The following is a 24,208-nucleotide window of genomic DNA, read 5'->3' as shown; positions in this document are numbered from 1 at the left end:
CACTCAGGAGGTAGAGGCAGGAGGATCAGAAGTTCAAGATCAGCCTCAGCTGCAAAGTGAGCTCAAGGTCAGCTTGGGTTAAATGAGACCCTGTTTCCCAAAAAAGTATATGGAGACTATACATGGGCTCTGTAAAACTGTGATCATTTCATAGATAAGACTTAAGTATTAGAAATGTTACTTTCCTGGGTTTGAGATGTGTGTGTGCGTGTATATATGTGTGTGTGTGTGTGTGTGTGTGTGTGTGTGTGTAAGTGAGAGAGAGAGAGAGAGAGAGAGAGAGAGAGAGAGAGAGAGAGAGAGAGAGAGAGAGGGGGGGGGAGAGAGGGAGTGAACCATTCTCTTCAGAAATGTGGGAGGATTCTATTTGGCAAATGCTTTCCAAGATGTAAAAACACAGTAAAAAGAAGGAGTTGAGCATCTGGGCTCCACCTCCTCACATAAAAGCTTAGCACTGCTGCCCACTGGGGCTCGGTGGACCGAGCAGGACTTGTGTTCCAGAGTGACACCAGCCTCTTCCTTAGCTACCTCCTCAAGCCCTGCTGTCTCCCAAGGCAGCCTTTGCCTCCAGGAGCCTCACTTCCCCTTGCAGCTGTGGGTCTGTCTTTCTGACTGAGACCCAGTCACCCTGGAGGGTTCTCAGAGGCCTGAGTTAGGGTACTGGGGGTTCCAGGCATTCTACATTGGAATATGGCCGGGAGAATCAGGCAGGGCTTTTGGTGCCTGTATGGAGCCTACTGCACAGAGAGTAGGGGAGTGAGGCTTTGACACAAGAAGATCAGTGTCATCACGTGACATCATCATATGACCCCTGTGGAGGAAGCAGGGTGATTCACTCAAGAATGAGTTCAGCAGCTGGGCAGGAGAAGATGCCTGTAATTCTGGAGTCCAGGAGGCTAGGATTACATGGTCACGATTTGGAAGCTAGCCTGGGCTACATAGGGTGCTTGCCAAAAGACCCAAATGACCATCAGTGAACACAGATAACTAAAACATAATTTATCTATACCATGGAATATTATCTAATTCCTGAAAAGGCTGGCTCCTTCCTCCACACTAACATACTATAGACATAAAGGGCCATGTACTGTGAGAGTCCATGTGTGTGAAATGTCAGGAGGACGGTCCAAGGGACAGGAAGTAGCCAGTGGCTGGGAGAGAGGGTGGAGGAGGGGCTGCTAAGGGGTCAGAGCTTCTTCTCTTTTCCCTAAGACTCCACACAAGGTGTTTTTTCAGAGAGATGGTGTCTCACATAATACGCCATACCTTGGGTTAGAAAGGAGAGCCAAGGAAACAAGGACCCTGGGGACCGTGGGCAGGCAGGAGGGGTACATGTAAAGAATGCAGCGTCTTCCAGGGCAAGACACACAATTCCACAGGACGGACAGGGCAGCATGAGTCACCCCTTCTAGGAGAGGAGAGGCTCCACCATAAGGTTTGTCTGTTTTATAAAATAACAGGACCAGAAGCAGCGTTCCAACATCAGGCAGCTCTCCCAACTAAACACTTGTAAGTCTAGGCCCAGGGAACTAAAACGACTGCTTCTGGTCTCTTTAGGAGTGTGGGCACACGGAAAGACAGACACACAAACATACACACCCAGAGAGAGACACACACACACCCAGAAATACAGACACACACCCAGAGACAGACAGACAGACAGACAGACAGACACACACACACACACACACACACACACACACACAGGCAGACACACAGACATACACACCCAGAGAGACACACACACACAGAAATACAGACACACATACACAGAGACAGACAGACACTCACAGACAGACAGACACACAGACATACACACCCAGAGAGACACACACAGACACACAGATACATACATGACACACACAGACACAGACAGACAGACACATAAACACATACACAGACACAGAGAGACACACAGATAGACAAATAATAAAAACAGGCCAGGCATGGTGGTACAAGCTCTTAATCCCAGCACTTGGGAGGCAGAGGCAGGGCAATCTTTGTGAGTTCGAGGCCAGCCTGGTCAGTGAGTTCTGGGCCAGCCAGGGCTACAAACAGAGAGTTTGTCTCCATAATAAAATAATAACAAGCCCGACTCCATGGTGCATACCTTTAATCACAGCAGTTGGAAAGCAGAGGCAGGTGATCTCTGTGTGTTTAAGGCTAGCGTGGTCTACACAGTGAGTTTTAGGACAGCCAGAGCTACACAGAGAAACCCTGTTTCAAACAACCACTTTTGTTTTTGTCTTTTAGTCCACACCCACCTTCACCTTCCCAGTGCTGGTGTTAGGGGTGTCTGCCACCACACACTCCGCCAACTTATCTATCTCTCCTCCTTTAAGTGCCCTTTGCCCCTCTCTGATGGTCCCTTCTTTCTTCCTGGCCTCCCAGGTTCCAGGGCCCAGGAAGAGAAACAGGATGTAGGAGGTTCGTGCCTCGCTTGGTTTAGCTTTCTGACCAGCTCTTTTAATCTGTGAGGGCTCTCCACACGGCCTTACACGATGCTCAGGCTGTTTTCTGCTCCTAGTGACAGTCACCAGGGTTCCTGTTTCTTACCTCCAACACTTGTGGTCCCTGTCTGTCTGTCTGTCCCGTCAAGGGCAGGCAGCACCCCCAGCCTTCCTGGCTTTTGTCCTCCTGGTCTTCTCAGCTCAGTCTTCAGTTTATACACTGAGGCGCTCATCGAATCCTGTCTTGCTTTATACTCAGACTGGCCTCAAACTCATAATGCTCCTGCCTCAGCCTCCCTGGTGTTGACAGGGTTTCTCTGTAGCATTGGAGCCTGTCCTGGAACTTGCTCTATAGACCAGGCTGGCCTCAAACTCACAGAGATCCACCTGCCTCTGCCTCCCAAGTGCTGAGATTAAAGGAGTGCGCCACACCGCCCGGGTTGACAACAAATAGGCGAAGGATTGTCTGACTGGAGAATGAGAGAATCCACAAGAGTTGGTGACTGTCCAGACAAGGTCAGCTGAGGTGGCTGGGGGTGCTGAGGCTCTAAGTCAGAGTCCCCATCCCAGAGTGACCATGTCTAGGTGCATCAAGCAGTTCCCCTGGCCTCCTGGAGTTCAAAGGTTTCTAAAGTGTCTGTTCTGTGGACCTAGTAACTGCCTTGATTTGCAAGTCCAGTCCTGGTGTTCCCCACACAGGCAGGCTCCTCCTTACACCTGGTGCAGGCTTTGTAGAGGAGCTCTTCACCAGAGCTCAGAGCCCCAGAGGGCAAGGCAGTGGGCGTGGTCAAGGAGCTTAGGTGGTCTGGCAGGAAGAACCAGGGCTTTACAATGCCTGAAGGCCACCAGCCCTGAGACCCATCTGTACTTCAGGCCCTGTGATGTGGCCCTGCCCCAGGGCTGTCTCCTGTGTGCACCAGAGTCCTCGTCCCTGTCCATCTCATCTGCTCCTCCATACCCCCTTCCACTCTCCTAGGTAAGTCTCCCCAAGTTTGATTTGGCCTGTGACACCCCAGGGAACTAAAACCCCAAAGGCCTGATCCATTCCTTCCTCCGCTCAGGCTTTCTCAGTGGGGTCTGGGATGGGAGTGAAGGAGTGTCTTGGAATATGCCTCATGTCTTTATTTCCAGTCATCAGTCCAGAAAAACTTGAAAGAGAAGCAGTTTTTAAAGGCCCAGCAGCCTGACTTATCCAGCTCACTGTTGGGGAAGGGGCAGTTAGTCATTGCACGTGGGGCAAAGAGCAAACCTGGGCCAGGTGGAGCTGTGTGAGTTCAGAGGCAGGCACAGACGTGCAGACACGTGCCACTTGGGCATTTGTGAAAAATATTTGTATTTAAATTTTAAACTAACTTTTTGTTGTTTCTTGTGGGGTTGGAACCTAGGACCTCAAGCAAGTTAGGCAAGCATTCTACCACTGATCTACATACACGGTCAGCCGAGAATTCAGTTGAGTGTGTGTGTGTGTGTGTGTGTGTGTGTGTGTGTGTGTGTGTATGTGTGTTTATAAACTGAACTCAGGGTTTGAGGACCACCAGGTAAGTGTTATCCATTCAGCTTGGACCTGCTTCTTACAATTGTTCCTTCTTGGCTGCAGTCAATGGCACCCAAGACCTAGTGTGTATTACGTAGGTTCACCATTGAGTGACACCCCAGTCCTTAGGAATTTGCTTACGGTCTCTCTTCCCCACAGTGCACCTGGAATGCCAGTTTTCTGCAATGCTTCATCTTCTTTTTTTCTTGTTCACAGTACCTAGAACAGATCTGTATCTGTGGAGTAAATGAGAAGATGGAGACTGTGTTTTTGTTAATGAAAACAACAAAGCCTGGCTGGTGGTGTGCCCATAACTCCAGCACTTGGGAGCTGAAGGCAGAAGGGTCAAGAATTCAAGGCCATCCTCAGCTATACAGCCAGGTAGTTTGAGACCCTCCATCTCCAACAAATGTGGAAGCCAGGTATGGTGACCACACCTATAATACTACTTACTATTCAAGAGGCTGAGGCAGGAGGATCCCAGGTCCAGGGGCAATCGGAGCTATAAAGTTAGTTTCAGTCCAGCCTTGTCTCAAAACAAAGTCAAGATTTCTATGCACTTTGGATACTGGCTCCTATGTTGCTATTTTCAGTTTACATACCACGTGATTGTAGTTGAAAGGCCTCCCCCTCAAAGCCCAAGCATAGGTTTTGGAAATGGCTCACCCTTCCAGTGGGCTTTGTCTGCCACCTAGTGGCTATATAGTAACTGCAAGCCACGTGCGCTGGCTCTAAAGTAAAGATGTGTGAAACATACTTGCCTTTAGACACACACCGCTGCCATACTTGATCAGACAACTGTTCCCATGCTTCTGGCAAGAATGCAGATGGGTACAACTCCCTCTAGAGCAGCAGCTCTGGTTCTCAACTTGTGGGTCGCTACCCCTTTGGCAAACCTCTATCTCCAAAATATTTACATTACAATTCACAAATGAGGTGAAATTACAGTTATGAAGTAGCAACAGAAATAATTTTATGGTTTGGAGTCTCACAATATGAGAAACTATATGAAAGGGTCGCAGCATCAGGAAGGTTGAGAACCACTGCTCTAGAGGTAATGTGGAAACGCCTGTCAGAGTTTCCTCTCCCCCAGCAGTGCACCTGCAAGAGACTACCTGGGCATCACACCCTTAACCACCCTAGGCACGTACGAAGTGTTCATGATTACAAATGATTAGGAACTCCCTGATTCCTCATAGACGGGTGTGGCAGGATATTCAGAGGTAATCTACACACACACAAGCTGGTTGGAAAAATGGGATGTGTTCTTAGGAAAGCTGTGAAGGGAAAGAAACTGGCATCCATCAGAGGGTGAAGTTGAGAAATACAGTGATCAGAGCAGAAGGAAAAGACACCGGATGGAAAATGCAGCACAAACTGCAGAGACCGGCTGCCCTCAGGGCTGTGCCTGGGAAGGTATGGAGAGAAAAAGATGGCATCAGAGGAGGAAAGAGGTGTTTCCTCAGGGGTGCTTTCTCCAAAGCTTTGACTCTTGGAGCCTTGGAAACAGCTCACATGACCTCATGTGACTTTAAGTACATAGACAGTCATCAGAGCCAGGCAGAAGTGAGGGTCCAGAAATACTGCCACAGGGAGGCCACTGCACAGCAGACACATGGCGGGGGGTGGGTATGGCAGCTTCTCTCTAGTGTGGCTGTTGACCATCTCCCACAACTCAGCCTCCCCCGATGATTCTACCCACAGATGATCCCAGCTCATGTTGGGAGTCCCAGCCATCTCAAGCCACCCACAGATGATCCCTGGTCACGTTGGGAGTTCCATGAGTTTCTGGAGCTGAGTGCTAAGGGGAAGATGATCCTTGTTACGTTATAAGTCACAACATTTCCACACTTGCTTGTAGAGAGAATGGGCAAAGAAGAAGAGGTCCTAATGAAATATCTGCCTGCACACAGAGAAAGAGGCAATGAGTAAGCATGCTAGTGTGCTGAGGCACAGAGGGTCTCCTTTCTGGAATGCTAGGAAAGCCTCACTGGAACTGGCTACTGAGTGGAGTCCAGAATGGCAGCCAGGTCAGCTGAGGAGAAGCTGGAGGGTGGGGGTTGGGGGGGCAAGGCAGTGCAAAGGTCCTGAGTTAGAAATGAGCTTGGCTGAGCATAGTTGGAGACTGGTCTCAGATCCAGGAGATAGAGTCGCTCAGGGTCTCTCAGGCAGGGATATGGGATGATAGCTGCAGCCCTGTGGGAGAAACCTGAAATGGGAAACCTCCCACACTATAATAATTTGCATATTGTAATTTGAATATTATAGTTGCTCTTTTTTTTTTTTTTTAAGTATTTTAAGACCCGGTTCCTCTGTGTAACACACTCTGGCTGTCCTGGAACTCACTTTGTAGACCAGTCTGGCCTCAAACTCACAGAGATCCACCTGCTTTTGCCTCCTAAGTGCTGGGATTTAAGGCATGTACCACCCTGCCCGGCTTTGTTTGCTGTTTTATTGTCTGTTTCCCAGAGGATACATTACAGCATAATGTGAAATTGCTTTGAAAATGCTCACCATTAACTCAAAATAGCCAGAACCTGAAAACAACCTAGATCCCCGTCAACTGAAGAACGGATATGTGGTACATATACACAGTGGAGTACTACTCAGCAGAGAAAAACAATGACAGCATGAAATTTGCTGGTAAATGGATGGAACTAGAAAAAAAATCATCCTGAGTGAGGTAACCCAAACCCAGAAGGACAAACATGGTATATACTCCCTCATAAGTGGATTTGAGATATAAAGCAAAGAACAATCAGACTGCAACCCACAGAACCAGGGAGGCTATATAACAGGAGGACCCTAGGATGACTGTGGCTTATAATATGTTTTGGTTTTACTCAATTACTGAGTAAGCCTCAATGAAACATTTCACTATTAAGAATTTTTTTAAAAATTTTATTTATTTTTTCTTTATTATTATGTGTTTTAAATTTTATAAATCAGCCATGGGTTCCCCTGTCCTCCCCCCTCCCGTCCCCACCCCTACCCTTCCCCCAACCCCTCCCCTCCATTCCCATGTCCTCCAGGATCAAGGCACCCCTGGGGATTCATTTAAACCTGGTGGATTCAGTACAGGCAGGTCCTGTCACCTCCTTCCAGACTGAGCAAAGTGTCCCTGTGTAAGCCCAAGGTTTCAAACAGCCAGCTCATGCACTAAGGACAGATCCTGGTCCTACAGACTGGGCACCTCCCAAACAGTTCAAGCTATTCAATTGTCTCACTTATCCAGAGGGCCTGATCCAGCTGGGGGCTCTACAACCTTTGGTTCATAATTCATGTGCTTCCATTCGTTTGGCTATTTGTCCCTGTGCTTTTTGCAATCTTGGATTCAACAATTCATGCTCTTGCAGACCTTCCTCTTTCTCAACAGTTGGACACCTGGAGCTCCACCTGGGGCCTGGCTGAGGATCTCTGCATCCACTTCCATCAGTTATTGGACGAGAGTTCCAGCATGACAGTTAGGGTGTTTAGCCATCTGATCACCGGACTAGGTCAGATCAAGCTTTCTCTCGACCATTGCCAGCAGTCTACAGAGGATGTATCATTGTGGATTTTTGGGGACCTCTCTAGCACTCTGCCTATTCCTGTTCTCATGTGGTCTTCATTTATCATGGCCTGTTATTCCTTGTTCTCCCTTTCTGTTCTTGATCCAGCTGGGATCTCCTGCTCCCCTAAGCTTTCCTTCCCTCAAATCTTGCCCTTCATTACTCCCACTGTCGTCCAAGTTGTTCATCCATTTCTCTGTCATTGGGTGATCCTTGGGTCTTTCCTAGGGTCCCATTTTCTAGGTAGCCTCCCTGGAGTTGTGTAGCAGTCTAGTCATCTTTGTTTTACATCTAGTATCCTCCTATGAGTGAGTACATACCCTGTTTGTCCTTCTGAGTCTGGGTTACCTCACTCAGGAGGATTTTTTCTACATCCATCCATTTGCCTGCAAACCTTATGATGTCACTGTTTTTCTCTGCTGAGTAGTACTCCATTGTGTATATGTACCATATTTTCTTTATCCATTCTTCAGTTGAAGGGCATCTAGGTTGTTTCCAGGTTCTGGCTATTATAAACAATGCTGATATGAACATAGCTGAGCAAGTGCCCTTGTGGTATGATTGAGCATTCCTTGGGTATATGCCCAAGAGTGCTACAGCTGGGTCTTGGGGGAGATGGATTCCCAATTTTCTAAGGAAGCACCATATTGATTTCCAAAGTGGCTGTACAAGCTTGCATTCCCACCAGCAGTGGAGGAGAGTTCCCCTTGATCCACATCCTCTCCAGCATAAGCTGTCTTCTGTGCTTTTGATCTTAGCCACTCTGACAGGTATAAGGTGGTATCTCAGAGTCGTTTTGATTTGCATTTCCCAGATAATTAGGGATGTTGAGCAATTCCTTAAATGTCTTTCAGGCATTTGAACTTCCTCTGTGAAGAATTCTGTTTAGTTCTAGAGCCCATTTCTTAATTGGACTGTTGGGCATTTTGATGTCTAATTTCTTGAGTTCTTTATATATTCTGGATATCAGCCCTCTGTCAGATGTGGGGTTGGTGAAGACCTTTTCCCATTCTGTAGGCTGTCACTTTGTCTTGTTGACCGTGTTCTTTGCTCTACAAAAGCTTCTCAGTTTCAGCAGGTCCCATTGATTGATTGTTTCTCTCAGTGTCTGTGCTACTGGTGATATATTTAGAAAGTTATCTCCGGTGCCAATGCGTTCAAGAGTACTTCCTACTTTCTATTGGTGAAATTATGAAGGCCACTCCACGTAGTTAAAAGGGAGGTTTATTTTTGGGGGTAACTTACAAATGAAGGGGTAGGTTGCAGGGTCTGGCAAAGATATAGCACAGTCCAGCGGTGTTCTCTGGAGAACTCTGCTCCGTCTACCTCCAGCGTCCAGCGTCCCCAAACCAAGAGAGAGACCTCCTCCTGATCCTCGGTCTTCCGCTCCCTCCTCTGCCCCGCCTTGTGGGCGTGATCATTACTGAAGCCTCAATGGGGGTTGGAACTTCCAGGCCAATGCTGGGATGACTATCCACTACAACTTTCTCTACTATCAGGTTCAGAGTAGCTGGATTTATGTTGAAGTCTTTGATCCACTTGGATTTAAGTTTTGTGCACAGTGACAGATATGGATCTATTTGTAGCCTTCTACACATTGACATCCAGTTATGCCAGCACCATTTGTTGAAGATGCTTTCTTTTTTCCATTGTACATTTTTGGCTTCTTTGTCAAAAATTATATGTTCATAGGTGTGTGGGTTAATGTCAGGGTCTTCAATTCGATTCCATTAGTCCACATGTCGGTTTTTATGCCAGTACCAAGCTGTTTTTATTACAGTAGCTCTATAGTAGAGCTTGAGGTCGGGGATTGTGATGCCTCCAGAGGTTGTTTTATTGTACAGGATTCTTTTGGCTATCCTGGGTTTTTTGTTTTTCCATATGAAGTTGAGTATTATTCTTTCCAGATCTGTGAAGAATTGTGTTGGTAATTTGATGGGAATTGCATTGAATCTGTAGATTGCTTTTGGTAAGATCGCCATTTTTACTATGTTAATCCTGCCTATCCATGAGCATGGGAGGTCTTTCCATTTTCTGACATCTTCAATTTCTTTTTTCAGGGACTTAAAGTTCTTGTCATATAGGTCCTTCACATGCTTAGTTAGAGTAAGCCCAAGGTATTTTATATCATTTGTGGCTATTGTAAAGGGTGATGTATCTCTGATTTCCTTCTCAGCCTGTTTGTCTACTGTATATAGAAGGGCTACTGATTTTTTTTAGTTGATCTTGTATCCTGCAATGTTGCTGAAGGTTTTTATTAGCTGTATCAGTTCCTTGGTTGAATTTTTGGGGTCACCCATGTATACTAACATGTCATCTGCAAATAGGGAGAGCTTGACTTCTTCCTTTCCAATTTGTATCCCCTTAATCTCCTTATGTTGTCTTATAGCTCTGGCTAGAACTTCAAGTACTATATTGAATAAGTAGGGGGAGAGGGGACAGCCTTGCCTTGTTCCTGATTTTAGTGGTATTGCTTTGAGTTTCTCTCCATTTAATTTGATGTTGGCTGTTGGCTTGCTGTAGATTGCCTTTATTATGTTTAGGTATGTTCCCTGTATTCCTGATCGCTCCAAGACCTTTATCATGAAGGGGTGTTGGATTTTGTCAAATGCCTTTTCTGCATCTAGTGAGATGATCATGTGGTTTTCTTCTTTGAGTTTGTTTATATGGTGTATTACATTGAAGGACTTTCGTATGTTGAACCACCCTTGCATCCCTGGGATGAAGCCTACTTGATCATGGTGGATAATTGTTTTGATGTGTTCTTGGAGTCTGTTTGCCAGAATTTTATTGAGTATTTTTGCATCAATGTTCATGAGGGAGATTGGTCTGTAGTTCTCTTTCTTTGTTGCATCTTTGTTTGGTTTAGGAATCAGGGTAATTGTAGCCTCATAGAAGGAGTTTGGTAATATACCTTCTGCTTCTATTTGTGTGGAACAATTTAAAGAGTATTGGTATTAAGGCTTCTTTGAAGATCTGGTAGAATTCTGCAGTGAAACCATCAGGTCCAGGGCTTTTTAGGTTGGGAGACTTTTAATGACTGATTCTATTTCCTTAGGGGTTATTGGACTATTTAAATGGTTTATCTGGTCTTGATTTAACTTAGGTATGTGGTACCTATCCAGAAAATTATCCATTTCTTTTAGATTTTCCAGTTTTGTGGAGTAGAGGTTTTTGAAGTATGACCTGATGATTCTCTGGATTTCCTCATTGTCTGTTGTTATGTCCCCCTTTTCATTTCTGATTTTGTTAATTTGGATGCTCTCTCTCTGTCTTTTGGTTAGTTTGGATAAGGGCTTGTCTATCTTGTTGATCTTCTCAAAGAACCAACTCTTTGTTTCACTAATCCTTTGTATTGTTCTCTTTATTTCTATTTTATTGATTTCAGCTCTCAATTTGATAATTTCCTGGCATCTGTTCCTCCTGGGAGACTTTGCTTCTTCCTGTTCAAGGGCTTTCAAGTGTGCTGTCAAGTCACTAGCGTGAGATTTCTCCAGCTTCTTTATGTGGGCATTCAGTGCTATGAATTTCCCTCTTAGCACTGCTTTCATAGTATCCCATAAGTTTGGGTATGTGGTGTATTCATTTTCATTGATCTCTAGGAAGTCTTTAATTTCTTTCTTATTTCTTCCTTAACCCATTGGTGATTCAGTTGAGCATTATTCAGTTTCCATGAGATTGTAGGATTTCTGTAGTTTTTTTCTGTTGTTGAAATCTAACTTTAAACCATGGTGGTCTGATAGAACATAGGAGGTTATTCCAATTGTTTTGTATCTGTTGAGATTTGCTTTGTGGGCAAGTATGTGGTCGATTTTAGAGAAGGTTCTATGGGGTGCTGAGAAGAAGGTATATTCTTTTTTGTTTGGGTGGAATGTTCTGTAGATATCGATTAAGTCCATTTGAGCCATAACATCAGTTAAGTGCATTATGTCTCTGTTAAGTTTCAATTTGGCCGATCTGTCCAGAGGTGAAAGTGGGGTGTTGAAGTCTCCCACCATTAATGTGTGGGGTTTTATATGTGGTTTAAGCTTTAGTAATGTTTCTTTTACATATGTGGGTGCCCTTGTATTTGGGGCATAAATGTTCAGAATTGAGACTTCATCTTGGTGGATCTTTCCTGCGATGAGTATGTAATGTCCTTCATCATCTCTTTTAATTGATTTTAGTTTGAAGTCTATTTTGCTTGATAGTAGGATGGCTACACTAGCTTGCTTCTTAAGACCATTTGATTGGAAATTCTTTTCCCAGCCTTTTATTCTTAGGAGGTGTCTGTCTTTGAATTTGAGGTGTGTTTCTTGTATGCAGCGGAAAGATGGGTCCTGTTTTCAATCCATTCTGTTAGTCTGTGTCTTTTTATAGGTGAATTAAGTCCATTGATATTAAGGGATATTAACCACCAGCGATTGTTCATTCCTGTTGTTATTTTTATTTTTTGGTGGTAGTGTCTGTGTACTTCTCTTCTTTGGGGTTTACTGCTGTGGTGTTATCTATTGCCTGTGTTTTCATGGGTGTATCTGCCTTCCTTAGGTTGGAATTTTCCTTCTAGTGCTTTCTGTAGGGCTGGGTTTGTGGATAAGTATTGTTTAAATCTGGTTTTGTCTTGGAAGGTCTTGTTTACTCCATTTATGATGATTGAAAGTTTTGCTGGGTATATTAGTCTAGGCTGGCATCCATGGTCTCTTAGTGTCTGCATTATATCTGACCAAGTCCTTCTGGCTTTCAAAGTCTCCATTGAGAAATCGGGTGTTATTCTGATGGGTTTGCCTTTATAAGTCACTTGGCCTTTTTCCTTTGCTTCCCTTAATATTCTTTCTTTATTCTGTACGTTTAGTTGTTTAATTATTATGTGGCGAGGGGACTTTTTTGGGGGGTGTCTAGTCTGTTTGATGTTCTATAGGCTTCTTGTATCTTCATAGGCATTTCCTTCTTTAAGTTGGGAAAGTTTTCTTCTATGATCTTGTTAAATATATTTTCTGTGCCTTTGAGTTGGTATTCTTCTCCTTCCTCTATCCCTATTATTCGTAGGTTTGGTCTTTTCATGGTGTCCCAAATTTCTTGGACATTTTGGGTCATGACTTTGTTGGTTTTAGTGTTTTCTTTGACTGATGAATCTATTTCTTCTACCGTATCTTCAACACCAGAGATCCTCTCTTCCATCTCTTGCATTCTGTTGGTTATACTTGCCTCTGAAGGTCCTGTTTGTTTACTCAGATTTTCTATTTCCGGCATTCCTTCTGCTAGTGTCTTCTTCATTTTTTCTATTTCCCTCTTCAGGTCTTGGATTGTCTCCCTTGCTTTTTCATGATTTTCATTCAAGGATTTATTGTTTTCTTCTGCTTTGTCCTTTCCTCTAGTTTTTTATAGCGTTCTTCCCATTTGTTGTTTGTCTGTTCCTCTACTTTATGTTTGATTTCTTCTATATAAGGCTCTAGCCTCTTCATGATGTTACTTATAAGGTCGTTTTCTTCTTCTTCTTCCATTCCGTGATGTTCAGGTCTAGCTGTTGGAGAAGGGCTAGGTTCTGGTGATGCTGTATTGCTCTTTATTTTGTTGTATGTACTTCTGCCTTGGCGTCTGCCCATCTCCTCGTGTGTTCATTCTTGGTCTTATCAGTGTACTTGGTCCAAAGAAAGTTGACAGATTTAGGGAGCCTCTCTCTGGTCCAGATGGAAGCTCTGGGCCGGATGGGAGCTCTGGTCCAGATGAGAGTGCTGGCCAGATAGGAGCTAGGGGGCTGGACTGAGTCTCGGGAAGTCCCTGGGGTCTCCTTATTTTGTCCAGATGGGAGCTCCTCTTGTCCAGATGGGAGTTCCTCTGGTCTCGGTCCAGATGGGAGTTCCAAGGCAGGATGGAAGCTTGGGGCTGGTCTCTGAGTCTCAGGAAGTGGCTGGGGTCTCCAGCAGATGGATGTGGGGGCAGGTTGTGGAGACTGCAGTGTCTACCTGCAGTCTTGGAAAAGGGGAGCCTTCCTGCAGGGCCCGCTGATTGGCAGGAAACTGGGGCCAAGTTGGTCAGGTCCTCCCAGGGTGGCCTGTGTCCAGTGGTGGGACCCAGGGGCAGTTGCCTCTCTGACTATAACCCAGGCACTCACCTTTGGTCCAGATGGGAGTTTAAGATAAGAATTTATATTGTATCAAGCTGATAATAGAAAAATAAAATTTTTAAAAAAGAAAATAAATAAAAAATTATACAGGCCAGGTGTGGTGGTACACATCATTAATCTCATCACTTGGGAAGCAGGTAGGCAGATCACTGTGAGTTCAAGGCTAGCCTGGTCTACATAGTGAGACCTTGTCTCAAAAACAACAAGTAAAAAAATTATACTAGACTAAAGACTATTCCAGTCATGTGACCCAGCCAGTGCCCTTGAGCATTTCTGCCAAGGCATGAGAATGTACATCCACAGCCCTCTGTGGCACCTGTCTGTAATATCCAGCACCTGGGAGCGACCACAGTGTCCCTCCACACATCGAGGCCACACCACACAGGGGCCTGGGTGCTCAGCCTGTTCTCTCTTCTGTAACTCTCAGGGGTGCCGCAGCTAGCAGAACTGGTGGTTCATAGTGCAAGCTGGAATGATCCAGAGCCTGGCATAGGCATCCAGGAGAGGCTTTGTGCTAGCTGTCCATGCTGGAAAGCAAAAAGGGCAGAGGGCACAGGACACAGACCCCTTAACCATGACCTTGGCAATTTGTCCAGCCTGCCTCTTCACCTGGTAGCAACAGCCTTTAACTTTCAGCCTAAGTAGTAGAAGACATTGTCAAGCTGGGCGGTGGTGGCACATGCCTTTAATCCCAGCAGAACCAGGTGGATCTCTGTGAGTTCGAGGCCAGCCTGATCTACAGAGCAAGATCCAGGACATGCACCAAAACTACACAGAGAAACTTGTCTCGAAAAACAAAATAAGACACACACACACACACACACACACACACACACACACACACACACAAAGCAGTTTCTATGGTGATCCTCAACTCTTTAATTCTTTGGCCCCATAGGAGAAGGTAGAGTTGAATGGGACGTATCAGAAGCAGCCCTGTTTCATGCACCAACACCATCGACTTCTTTTCTATTGCTGTGTAAGAAAACTACCAGAAACCTCATGGCTTCAAATGACACAGTCCCCTCTGGGGGCGGGGCTACCCCCAGGCCAGAGGTTCCCTGTTAAAAGTCCCCCAAGTCTGCAGCAGGTACCAGCCTCAGCATGTCACTCAAGGCTCCGTTCCTTCTTCCAGGTCCTGACTGTGGTGAATGCATCCTTGTTGAATGGTAAGAGCCCTTGTTTTCTTTCTGTTAATTGGGGACCCCTTTTGGATCCTAGAGGCTGTCCCCCACCTGCCACTTGACATGTCTCTCAATATTTCAGTTTCCTTCCAAAGGACCACCGCGGGAAGCCTGTTGATGAAGTGTGTCACCATCATCAATGGAGCACAGAGGAGAGCGAGCTTTCTCCATGGTCGGCTCACTCAACTCTGAGAAACATTCCATCCTGTTATTCTGCCTGCCCTGGTGGCTTCGAAGCAGCCACCAATGGCATTTAAGTTAACCATTGTGGCTGGGCTCTGGGGAAAACTTAGACAATGACATTTCATGTCATAAGGGATTATTTGCTTTGATTTTTTTCAACCACTTAAAAATATAAAAACAATGAGTAGCTTGCAAAGCCACAGAAAACCAGACAGTGGGCCAGGTTTGGCCAATGAGCTTGTGTATCTTGGCAGCTAAGGTGTGGTGACTGGCTGGAGAACATCAAAAATCTACCTGTAAGGGAACATGGAAGCCACCCTTAGCCATCCCAATATTACCATTATTCCTTTGCCTGGCTGGATTCTTCAGTGTGTGCTGTGAAAATAACTCATACCTCATGTCATCAGCGCCTCCCGTTTTTCCCATCCTGTAGGCTAAAGCAAGCTCAGTTAACATTCACAGGGAGGCTCCCAGGCACCTGCAAGTCCAGTTTCGGGGATCCGGCACCCTCTTCTGCCCCCTGAGGACACCTGTATGCTTGTGGTATACATACAGACAAGCAGGTACATACATGTACATAGAAATACATTTTTAAAAGACTAATTTGAGACCCCTTCTTTAGTTCATCTATTTCTTCAACCCAAAGTCACAGAAGGCATCTCCTCCCATCCCTAAGTCCACACAGCCAACCTCAAACTAACTTGGGATCCTTGTGCAAAGTGCTGGGCCGCACCCCAGTGCCAGGACTGCAGACACAGGCTGTTACAGCCAGCTGTTTCTCTACAAATCCAACTACAGCATGCGTAATTGCTAGTTTGCTAGAAGAAGAAACAAGTTTGCAACACCTCAGGGCTGTGGGATGGAATGAATAAAAAGATTTTCCTGGTTGTGAGAGAAGCAAGTGATTCTAGAATTGTCTCTCTTGCCTAATCACTGTCATTTTAAGCCCAAAGTTAGATTGTGTAATGAAATTAATCATTTTGAATTGGATATTTGCAGATAGTCTATAGAAATCAACTGTGTCCAGGAAAATGATGTCTGCACCTGCCTCCAGACTCCAGAGCCTGGCAGACCCCAGGCCCAGTGGTCTGTGTTCAGGAGTGGCCTTGTGCACATCTGTGAATAACGGAAATGGACAGCAGTAATGGCTCCCAGGGCTACAGGGACTTGACTCTTAAACTCCAGTTAAAAACAAAAGGGTGAGGGAGAAGATCTCACGTGGGGACTCTTTCTTCAGAATAGTCTTTATTAGTTCGGATACTGTCTGTCAACACTCGACTTCTCTTCTCTCATACTTTGATATAAGCCCATTCACTCAGACTCCTCCTCTCCCCATATCTCATATATCGTGACATTATTATGCGGGTCCATGGGTATATCTGGGATCTGCAGCCTGGGGTTACTGCCAGTTGCCATGGAGACTTTAAGATTCCGCACCTTGGACACAAATTTCACCAGTTCCATCTCGAGCTGGGTTAAAGTATTGAAAGTGAAGTCTTTGCTGGGGGAAACGTTTTGAATTTTCTTTGGTGGAGAGCGAAATTGACAGCCACGAAGGCCAGCAGGACTCTGCTCCTGTCAAGAAAGATATTAGAGTGAATCACTCCAGTGGAATCACTAGTTCCGACATGGTTCCCAAAGCTAGGCTCACCTAAGAGGTAACACAATGATAATCCTAGTCTGGATGTTGGCAAACTGTGTTCAAATTGGCCTGCGACTTGTTTTTGTAAATAAAGTTTTATTGGCACATAGTCAAGCTCAGTTATGTGTCTACTAGCTGGGCTTGTTCTCAGGCTCAAATGGCAGAGATGAAGTAGCTGCCACTGAGCGTATATGGGCTGCAGAGCTGAAAATGATTTCCAGCGGATCCTTTAGAGGTAGCCTCTGCTCTAGCCAGAATGTCATGTGCATGGGTACACGTGTGTGGAGGGTGGTACTGGGTTTCTTCCTCCACTACTTCACTTTATTTTCTGAGACAAGGTCTCTCACTGAATCTGGAACTCCAGAACTCTGCTAGACCGTTTAACAGGGTCCTTCTGTCCCTGCCCTGCCCCCAGCTCTAGGGTTACGGGGTGTGCCACTGTGCCTCTTAGATGGGTTCTGTGGATTGAACTTGGGTTCTCAAAGTTGCACATCGAGCACTTTGGAGACTGAGCCATCTCCCAGCCCCTGGCCAGTGTCTTGAAATGTCGGGTTTGTCTAGGACTGAACCTCTGATCCTCTGCTCCCTGAAGAGCTGCCGAGACACTGTGGAGACATTGGTCACTACTCTTTATCCTAGGACAGGCCCTGAAGTTCCTTTACTTGAAATAAAATTTCCTTTGGTTCAGAAATTTGTGATGAGTCAAAAGCAATGAAAATAAAACACGCAGGGTGTGTGTGAGCCTGGCTCTGTGAGCAGGTCCGACATGAAACACACCATGAGGTCTTGCATCTACTCTCAGTTTGGAAAAACAAATAAAGTTACTTCCCAGACAAACTGTGAGCTGTTTAGTAGCCGTCTCTAACTGTCCCATCTGCTATGGATGTGGAGACTACTGTTGTCCCCGGGGAAGGAAGTTCACCCAGCTCTCCCCAGGAGCGGGATAGGGTTTTCTGGTCAGACACTAGTTAGTAGTCCTTCCTGCCTCTGGAACAGAACCTGCATTTCTGAGACCCAGTGGCTGTGGTGTGACGACGACACCCCTTACCTTATTCTTCTCACTGTCTCCTCGAAACTTCAGCACCACATATATCACAATGACGAAAAATAGCCAGAGCCATTTACTCCCAAGCCAGCTTTGGGTGTGCTCTGGAAGATTCTGTCTAATCCGGAAATGTCCTCCACAAGGCACCTTCCCTGGGCTTTCTTTGGTTTTCTCCCTCAGCGAAGAAAACATGAAGGCGCAGGCGCAAGAGATGCACAGAGGCAGGAACAGGAACCATCTCAGCGTCCGCATGGTGAGCAGAGGTGGGGCGAGAAACTGCTCATGGTGGGTCTGTCTGCCGCCGTGCCAGAGAGACTGGGGACCTAGTGTTGGGTCCTGGTGATGTCACAGAGGGCCCTGAGCTGACAGCCCCAGCCATTGTGATGCCTTTAGTTTGAGAAGACTGAGGTTCATGGCAAGTAGCCTGCCTAGCTGGACTTCCAGGGAGGAGACGCTTCCAGAAGACAAGAGAGGAGCCAGCTGTCTCCTTGCCAGAATGTTCTTTCTGAGCTTGGCACACTGTTGGGAGAGGCCATCATCTATTTCTGATTTCATTTATTTGATTCAGACATTGTGGTGAACAGCTCATGTGCCCCCTGGAGCTGGGTCCAGTAAGAAACAAGGTTACCAGCCACAGGTTGCTGGTTAAGGGTCATGGATCTTTCCTTTGGCCTGTACAAAAAACTGTGACTCATCAGCATTATGGGGACTGTCACCCAAGGGGCTGGGGAGATGGCTCAGTAGGTAGTGTTCACTATGCAAACATAAGGGCCCACTTCTAGTGCCCAGAACACGTATAAAAAAGCCGGGTATGGTGGTGTGCTCTCACAATTGCAGGGCTGGGGAGGCAGAGACAGGCCAAGCTTGGGCTTGCTTGGCTACTCAGCCTAAGTACTTGTAGAATTCTGGGCCAGTGAAAGATGATACAAGTGGACAGCATGTGAGGATTGAGGAGCATGAAAGTATGATAAACAAACATGCCTGTGAGCCAGAGCTGGTTCTCAGAACACACACACACACACACACACACACACACACACACACACACACACACACAGTTGGTAGAGGTGACAAGAAACAAGACATGCTAACTCATGCAGCATAAGGCCCACACTTGTCCCTCCTGGTCACAAGGAGGGATCTTGTTCAGACCCATTGAGGGGTGGGTGACTTTCTACTGACATCCTCATACTGCCCCCAACTGTGTTGCCCTCTGACAGTGACAGGTTCCACAGACTGATCTGTCAAGGGGCTGGTGGCTAAGTGAGCCACAGGGACACTCCCCCAGGGCACAGCTTTTGCTTCTGTGGGGCTCCTACCAAACCCTGGTTCAGGCTTGGAGAAATGCGAGCTTTGCTGCTGCTTTAGGAATTAGGCTTCACATTACATGAAGCTTTCTATCCTCAGAGCTACAAAGCCTCCAGAAGCAAGTGGCCCTGGTGGTTATGGCTGAGGGCCGGGGTTCGGCACAGCCTGTTTGGAGGTTCATCCTTGGCAGGCCCTGAGCAAGATCTTGAAAATTCCCAGTGCAGGTCTTGCAGGGGTGGTATCCACTCTGCAGGGCCTGCTTCTGATGTCAGCTCTGGCATTTGGTAGCTGTTTGGTGACACCAGATGGGAAGATAGGCTTGATTTGCACGGATGGCTCCACACAGCACAGCCCACCATGCCTGGCACAGCTGATTTCCGCTATCGGAAACATTCATGTGTACCAGAGGGTAGGAACCACAGAGTCCCTTTCCCTTCAGTGCATGCACTGAACAGGACCAGGGGAAGGCCGGCTTCTTTCCTTTGGTACAGGCCATAGACCCCATCAACCAGCAACCTGTGGCTGGTAACCTTGTTTCTTACTGGACCCAGCTCCAGGGGACACATTTGCTGTTCACCACAATGTCTGAATCAAATAAATGAAATTAGAAATAGATGATGGCCTCTCCCAACAGTGTGCCAAGCTCAGAAAGAACATTCCCGCCAAGGTGGTGGGTGGAGCCGAGGGTGGAGCTCAGCTCCAGGGCCCCAGAGAGGGACTGGCTTCAGCCTGATGCAACAGGGCTTCTCACAGACACCCGGGAAAGCTCAAAAGCTGGTCATCTGCCCTCAGGGGAGGCCATGCCTTTCCTAACCATACAGGCTGGAGAGGGCTCTCAGAACAAACACTGTCCCGTTATCGGGGTTCACTTCAGGGGCATGGCAAGGAAGGAGTCACAGAGCCCAGAATTCTGTGGAAATTTCTGAGGCTGGAGGACAGAAGATACTGAAGTTTCAAGACTGAGAAATGTGAAAGTGGTTAAAAAAAAGTCATAACACAATTTAAAGGTTGTAATTATTAAAATACAGCTTAAGAGGACTGTTTTCTCTGTAAAGATACAATAAAAGACCAGAGCAGCCTTGAGTTTTACTGTTTGCTTCCTCTCGCCTCCAATAAAGTCCTCTTGACAAAAAAACTAGCTAAATAAAGTAACTGTTATAATTTTTTTTAAAAAAGATTTATTACATATACAGCATTCTGCCTGCATGTGTGCTTGCAGGCCAGAAGAGGGCGCCAGATCTCATTACAGGTTGTGAGCCACCATGTGGTTGCTGGGAATTGAACTCAGGACCTCCGGAAGAGCTGCAGGCCAGTGCTCTTCTCTTAACCTCTGAGCCATCTCTCTAGTCCCCCATTATGAGAATTTAACAGAAAAAAACAAAAAAACAAAAACTCTAAAAAACAGCTAATTCAGCTTTGTTTTGGAAAAGTACACAATAAAAGTTCTTTTTTTTTTTTAAGACTCAGCCTCATGTATTCTCAGGATTGCCTAAAACTTGCTAGGTAGCCCAGGATAGTTTTGCACTTGTCATCCAGCTGCCTCCACCTCCCAATGCTGGGGCAACAGGTGCCTGCCACATCTAGATATTATGCAGGGCTGAGGACAGACAGCAGCAGGGCTTTGTGCGTGGCAAGCAGGCACTCAACCCCAGGAGCCACATCCTCAGCCTGGTTAATTTTCATTGAAAAACTCATATATATGCTGTAATTCCAGCACTTGGGATCTTGAGTTGGGGCTAGCCATGCCTAAGGTGAGGCCCTGTCTCAAAAACAAAAAATAAAACACTCCCAGATATTTCTACGATCTTTATTTTGGCTTCTAAGTACAAAGATCAGACCCCCAGGTCTCCTGGACAATGCTCATTTCACAGCTCACCCTGTCTGCCCACATCCACACTCCCTGTAACACACTGCCCAGGAACAAACTTCCAGTGTGCTTGGGGCCTAGCTCCATCCCATGCAAGCAGAAAACCTGAGGGTTGTTTCCTAAGGCAAGGTCTTGCTGTGTAACCTAGGCCAGCTTTGACATCTGAGTGATCTGCCTGCCTCAGCCTGGGGTAGAAGCAGGGGCTTTAGTGTTTATCAATGTTTGCACGCTCATAGGCATGTGTGGAGACTCAAAGTTGACACTGGGCATCTTTCTCAGTTGTACTCCATTCTAGTTACTGAGACAGGTTCTCCCGAGAACCCTGAGCTCGTGAGCACCTTGCCTGGGAATCCCATCTCTGCCTTACAAGGGTCGGAACCACAGGCCACAGTGCTCACCTGGCTTAAGGTTCTGGGGATCCAGACTCTGGTCTGCAAGTGTGTGTGCTGAGCGAGCCATCTGGCCAACCCAACGGCAGGGTTTAAGAACTGGCCCATGGAGACAGCTCTTACCCTGCTCCCATGAGCAGTCTTACAGAGGTTCCAATTATAACTGTGAAGATGGAAACGGTGTCACTCCTGTCTGTCCCTGTCACCTTGATGGCTGCCATTTTCTTACCAAGCTGTAAGAGGAAGAGCGAGAAGAAAGAAGAGATGAGAGAAAAGGGCTTTATTCTGTGTCACTCAGGTGTCTGATTCCTCTATGGTGTCCTTGTAGCGGGAAAGAACCCCAGGGCAAGGTCTGACAGCTGGAACTCTGTCCCTAAGCTGAACTCAGGGTCAATGATTCCCTTACCCATTACAACTTTAGAAAATGAGCCAACTGTGCAGTGAGGAACCCGGAATCCTTTTGTTACCTAAATGTAAGCAGGAGAGTCACCAGGCTACCAGGCTAAGCAAGAGGTACAGCCTTTGGGAGAAGGCGGCCAGTCATGCTGAAGCCACCTCACCCTTCCCGGGACCCACACACCTCACAGCAAGTGACCACGCAGGTCCAAGAGTGGAGAGGACAGCTTTATAGCACAGTGCCACATCAGGCAAGTGGCCTAGAAGGCCACAGGGGAGGAGCCCTGTGGGGAGGGGCCATGCGTGGCCCTGCTTTAGAAGCAGTAGGACGTGTGGGTGACCCAGTGGGCAGACTCCTCCTTGGAGCGCTTGGCAGAGCTGTGGCTTGTGAAGATGGACTTGTAGGTTTCAGACTCTTCACTGTCTGCAATGGACCTCTTCAGGGCCCCACATGGGGGCTTTCCAGCTTTCCCAGATGCATTCCCGTTAGCTGCTAGAAAACAAAGACAAAATCTGTAAGGCTGGGAGTAAAGACTACTCCAAATGTCCAAGTTTTGTTTGTTTCCCAAGACAGGGTTTCTCTGTGTAGCCCTGGCTGGCCTTGAACTTGGAGATGCACCTGTCTGCCTCCGGGTGGTGGGATTAAAGGTGGGCGCCACCATGCCCAGACAAATGTTGAGTTTTTAAAGGAACCAAGTCATTCATGCCATTTCCCCAATCTCCCAGCATTTTGCTACTATTTGGAAAGAAAGCTGAAGTACAGGGGCAGGGCCTCCTGCAGCCCAGACCATCTTTGACCTCACTATGAAGCCAAGACTGGCCTTGAATTCTGGTCCTTTGGCCTCCATCTCCTGAGGGCTGGGACTATGGGAATGTGCTGCCATACCATTTTGTTTTTTTTTGTTTTGTTTTGTTTTGTTTTGAGACAGAGTTTCTCTGTGTAGCTTTGCGACTTTCCTGGAACTTGCTTTGTAGACCAGGCTGGCCTCGAACTCACAGAGATCCACCTGGCTCTGCCTCCCGAGTGCTGAGATTAAAGGCATGCACTACCACCACCTGGCAAAAGATGCTCTTTTTTTCTGAGCTGAGGACTGAACCCAGGACCTTGCGCTTGCTAGGCAAGCGCTCTACCACTGAGCTAAATCCCCAACCCATGCCATACCATTTTATATAGTGCTGGTGAGAGAACCAGGGGTTTGTGCATACTCTGCAAGTGTTCTGCCAACTGAGCTACACTCCCTGCCCACAACAGACTAAATTAAATTAATTATTTGAGACAGAGCCTCGCTATAGCCCTGACTGACCCAGAACTCTCTATGTAGATCAGTCTGGCCTTGAACTTGGGGGTGATTCTCATGCTTCTGCCTCCCAAGCAGGCACATGCTACCACAGACTCTCAAAGGTGTCTCCTAAAAGCTAGTCAGAGCCGGGCAGTGGCAGTGGTGGCGTACTCCTTTAATCCCAGCACTTGGGAGGCAGAGGCAGGCGGATCTCTGTGAGTTCGAGGCCAGCCTGGTCTACAGAGCGAGATCCAGGAAAGGCACAAAGCTACACAGAGAAACCCTGTCTTGAAAAAACCAAAAATAAATAATAAAATAAAACAATAAAAAGCTAGACAGAGCCCTAACCACTAAGGTCTTGCTGAACAATGTGTGCTGGCACCAAGCTGCCCCAGCTTCTTAGCACTCAGGTGAGGGACTGGTCCTCTCAGGCTGGCACTGTACAAGGACAAAGAGCGTCCAGACGTCTCAGTGGCCTGTCCTGATGGAAGGCCAGGGTTGGGGGCTGCTGGCCACTGTTTATGGGGGACATAACACCACACTTTCTCTTACCTGACAAACCTGGGTTTTCCTTCTTGTAAAAGAAGAACTCGGCTAGCTCAGTCAGTAGAGCATGAGACTCTTAATCTCAGGGTCGTGGGTTCGAGCCCCACATTGGGCGCTATTTGTAGTTAGATTTTTCCTGCCTGGCCCACAGTCAGGACAAACCTCTCTTACCTGCCAGTCCCACAGTCGCTCAGACCCAACCAAGAAAGCATACAGAGACTTACTTATATTGTTTACAAAACTGTATGGCCATGGCAGGCTTCTTGTTATCTACTTCTTCTATCTTAAATTAACCCATTCCTATAAATCTATACTTTGCCACGTGGCTCGTGGCTTACCAGTACCTTACATCTTGTCATGGCCATGGCTGGCAGTATCTTTCCCCTCAGCCTTCATGTGCCAGCCTTCGCCTCTTCCTTGTCCCGCCTACCCTAGCCTTCCTGCCTGGCTACTGGCCAATCAGCACTTTATTTTAACCAATCGGAGCAACACATTTGACATACAGAACATCCCACAGCAGTGACCTTAGTTTTTCTTTGCAGTGCTGGGCAATGAATCCAGGACCTCATACATGCTAAACAGGTTCTCTGCCACTAAGCTATAGCCCTGGCTCCCTTTCTAGTTTTATTTTGAGATAGGATTTTAGTAAGTTGCCCAGGCTGGCCTCAAACTTTTAATCTTTCTGCCTCAGCTTCTGAGCAGCTGGAGTGGCAGGCCTGTGCCACCATAC

The 24,208-nt window shown here is 46.7% G+C and overlaps 2 protein-coding genes across 3 annotated transcripts in view; both read right to left on the bottom strand.

The window, feature by feature from the left end:
- Positions 1 to 16,218: 16,218 nt before the first annotated feature.
- On the bottom strand, positions 16,219 to 17,976 carry LOC118581363 (protein FAM209A-like). The gene is made up of 2 exons (XM_036183400.1): positions 17,696 to 17,976; positions 16,219 to 16,580 (listed from the first exon to the last, which is right to left on the bottom strand). The coding sequence occupies exons 1-2, from the start codon at positions 17,942 to 17,944 to the stop codon at positions 16,317 to 16,319; spliced, it is 513 nt and encodes a 170-aa protein (XP_036039293.1). The 5' UTR covers positions 17,945 to 17,976; the 3' UTR covers positions 16,219 to 16,316.
- Positions 17,977 to 20,791: 2,815 nt separating this feature from the next.
- Positions 20,792 to 24,208, bottom strand: part of Rtf2 (replication termination factor 2) — a 31,219-nt gene continuing 27,802 nt past the window's right edge. The window contains exon 9 of one of the 2 annotated variants that reach the window (XM_036185997.1): positions 20,792 to 22,145. In XM_036185997.1, the coding sequence (XP_036041890.1) occupies positions 21,967 to 22,145 (179 nt within the window). In that variant the 3' untranslated portion in view covers positions 20,792 to 21,966. The remainder of the gene's footprint in view (positions 22,146 to 24,208) is intronic. The other variant, XM_036185998.1, reaches the window with a different exon arrangement.

Source organism: Onychomys torridus, chromosome 4 (genome assembly GCF_903995425.1).
Source record: "Onychomys torridus chromosome 4, mOncTor1.1, whole genome shotgun sequence".
NCBI lineage: Eukaryota > Metazoa > Chordata > Mammalia > Rodentia > Cricetidae > Onychomys > Onychomys torridus.
The sequence above is the reverse complement of the archived record's forward strand: the minus strand, read 5'-3'. Positions and strand labels throughout refer to the sequence as shown.

Excerpts from the sequence above, each read along its gene's own strand:
- LOC118581363 (XM_036183400.1), bottom strand. The coding sequence starts at position 17,944 with ATGCGGACGCTGAGATGGTTCCTGTTCCTGCCTCTGTGCATCTCTTGC. Across the intron at positions 16,581-17,695 it reads GAGACAGTGAGAAGAATAAG|GAGCAGAGTCCTGCTGGCCT; the intron begins GTAAGGGGTGTC and ends CTTTCTTGACAG.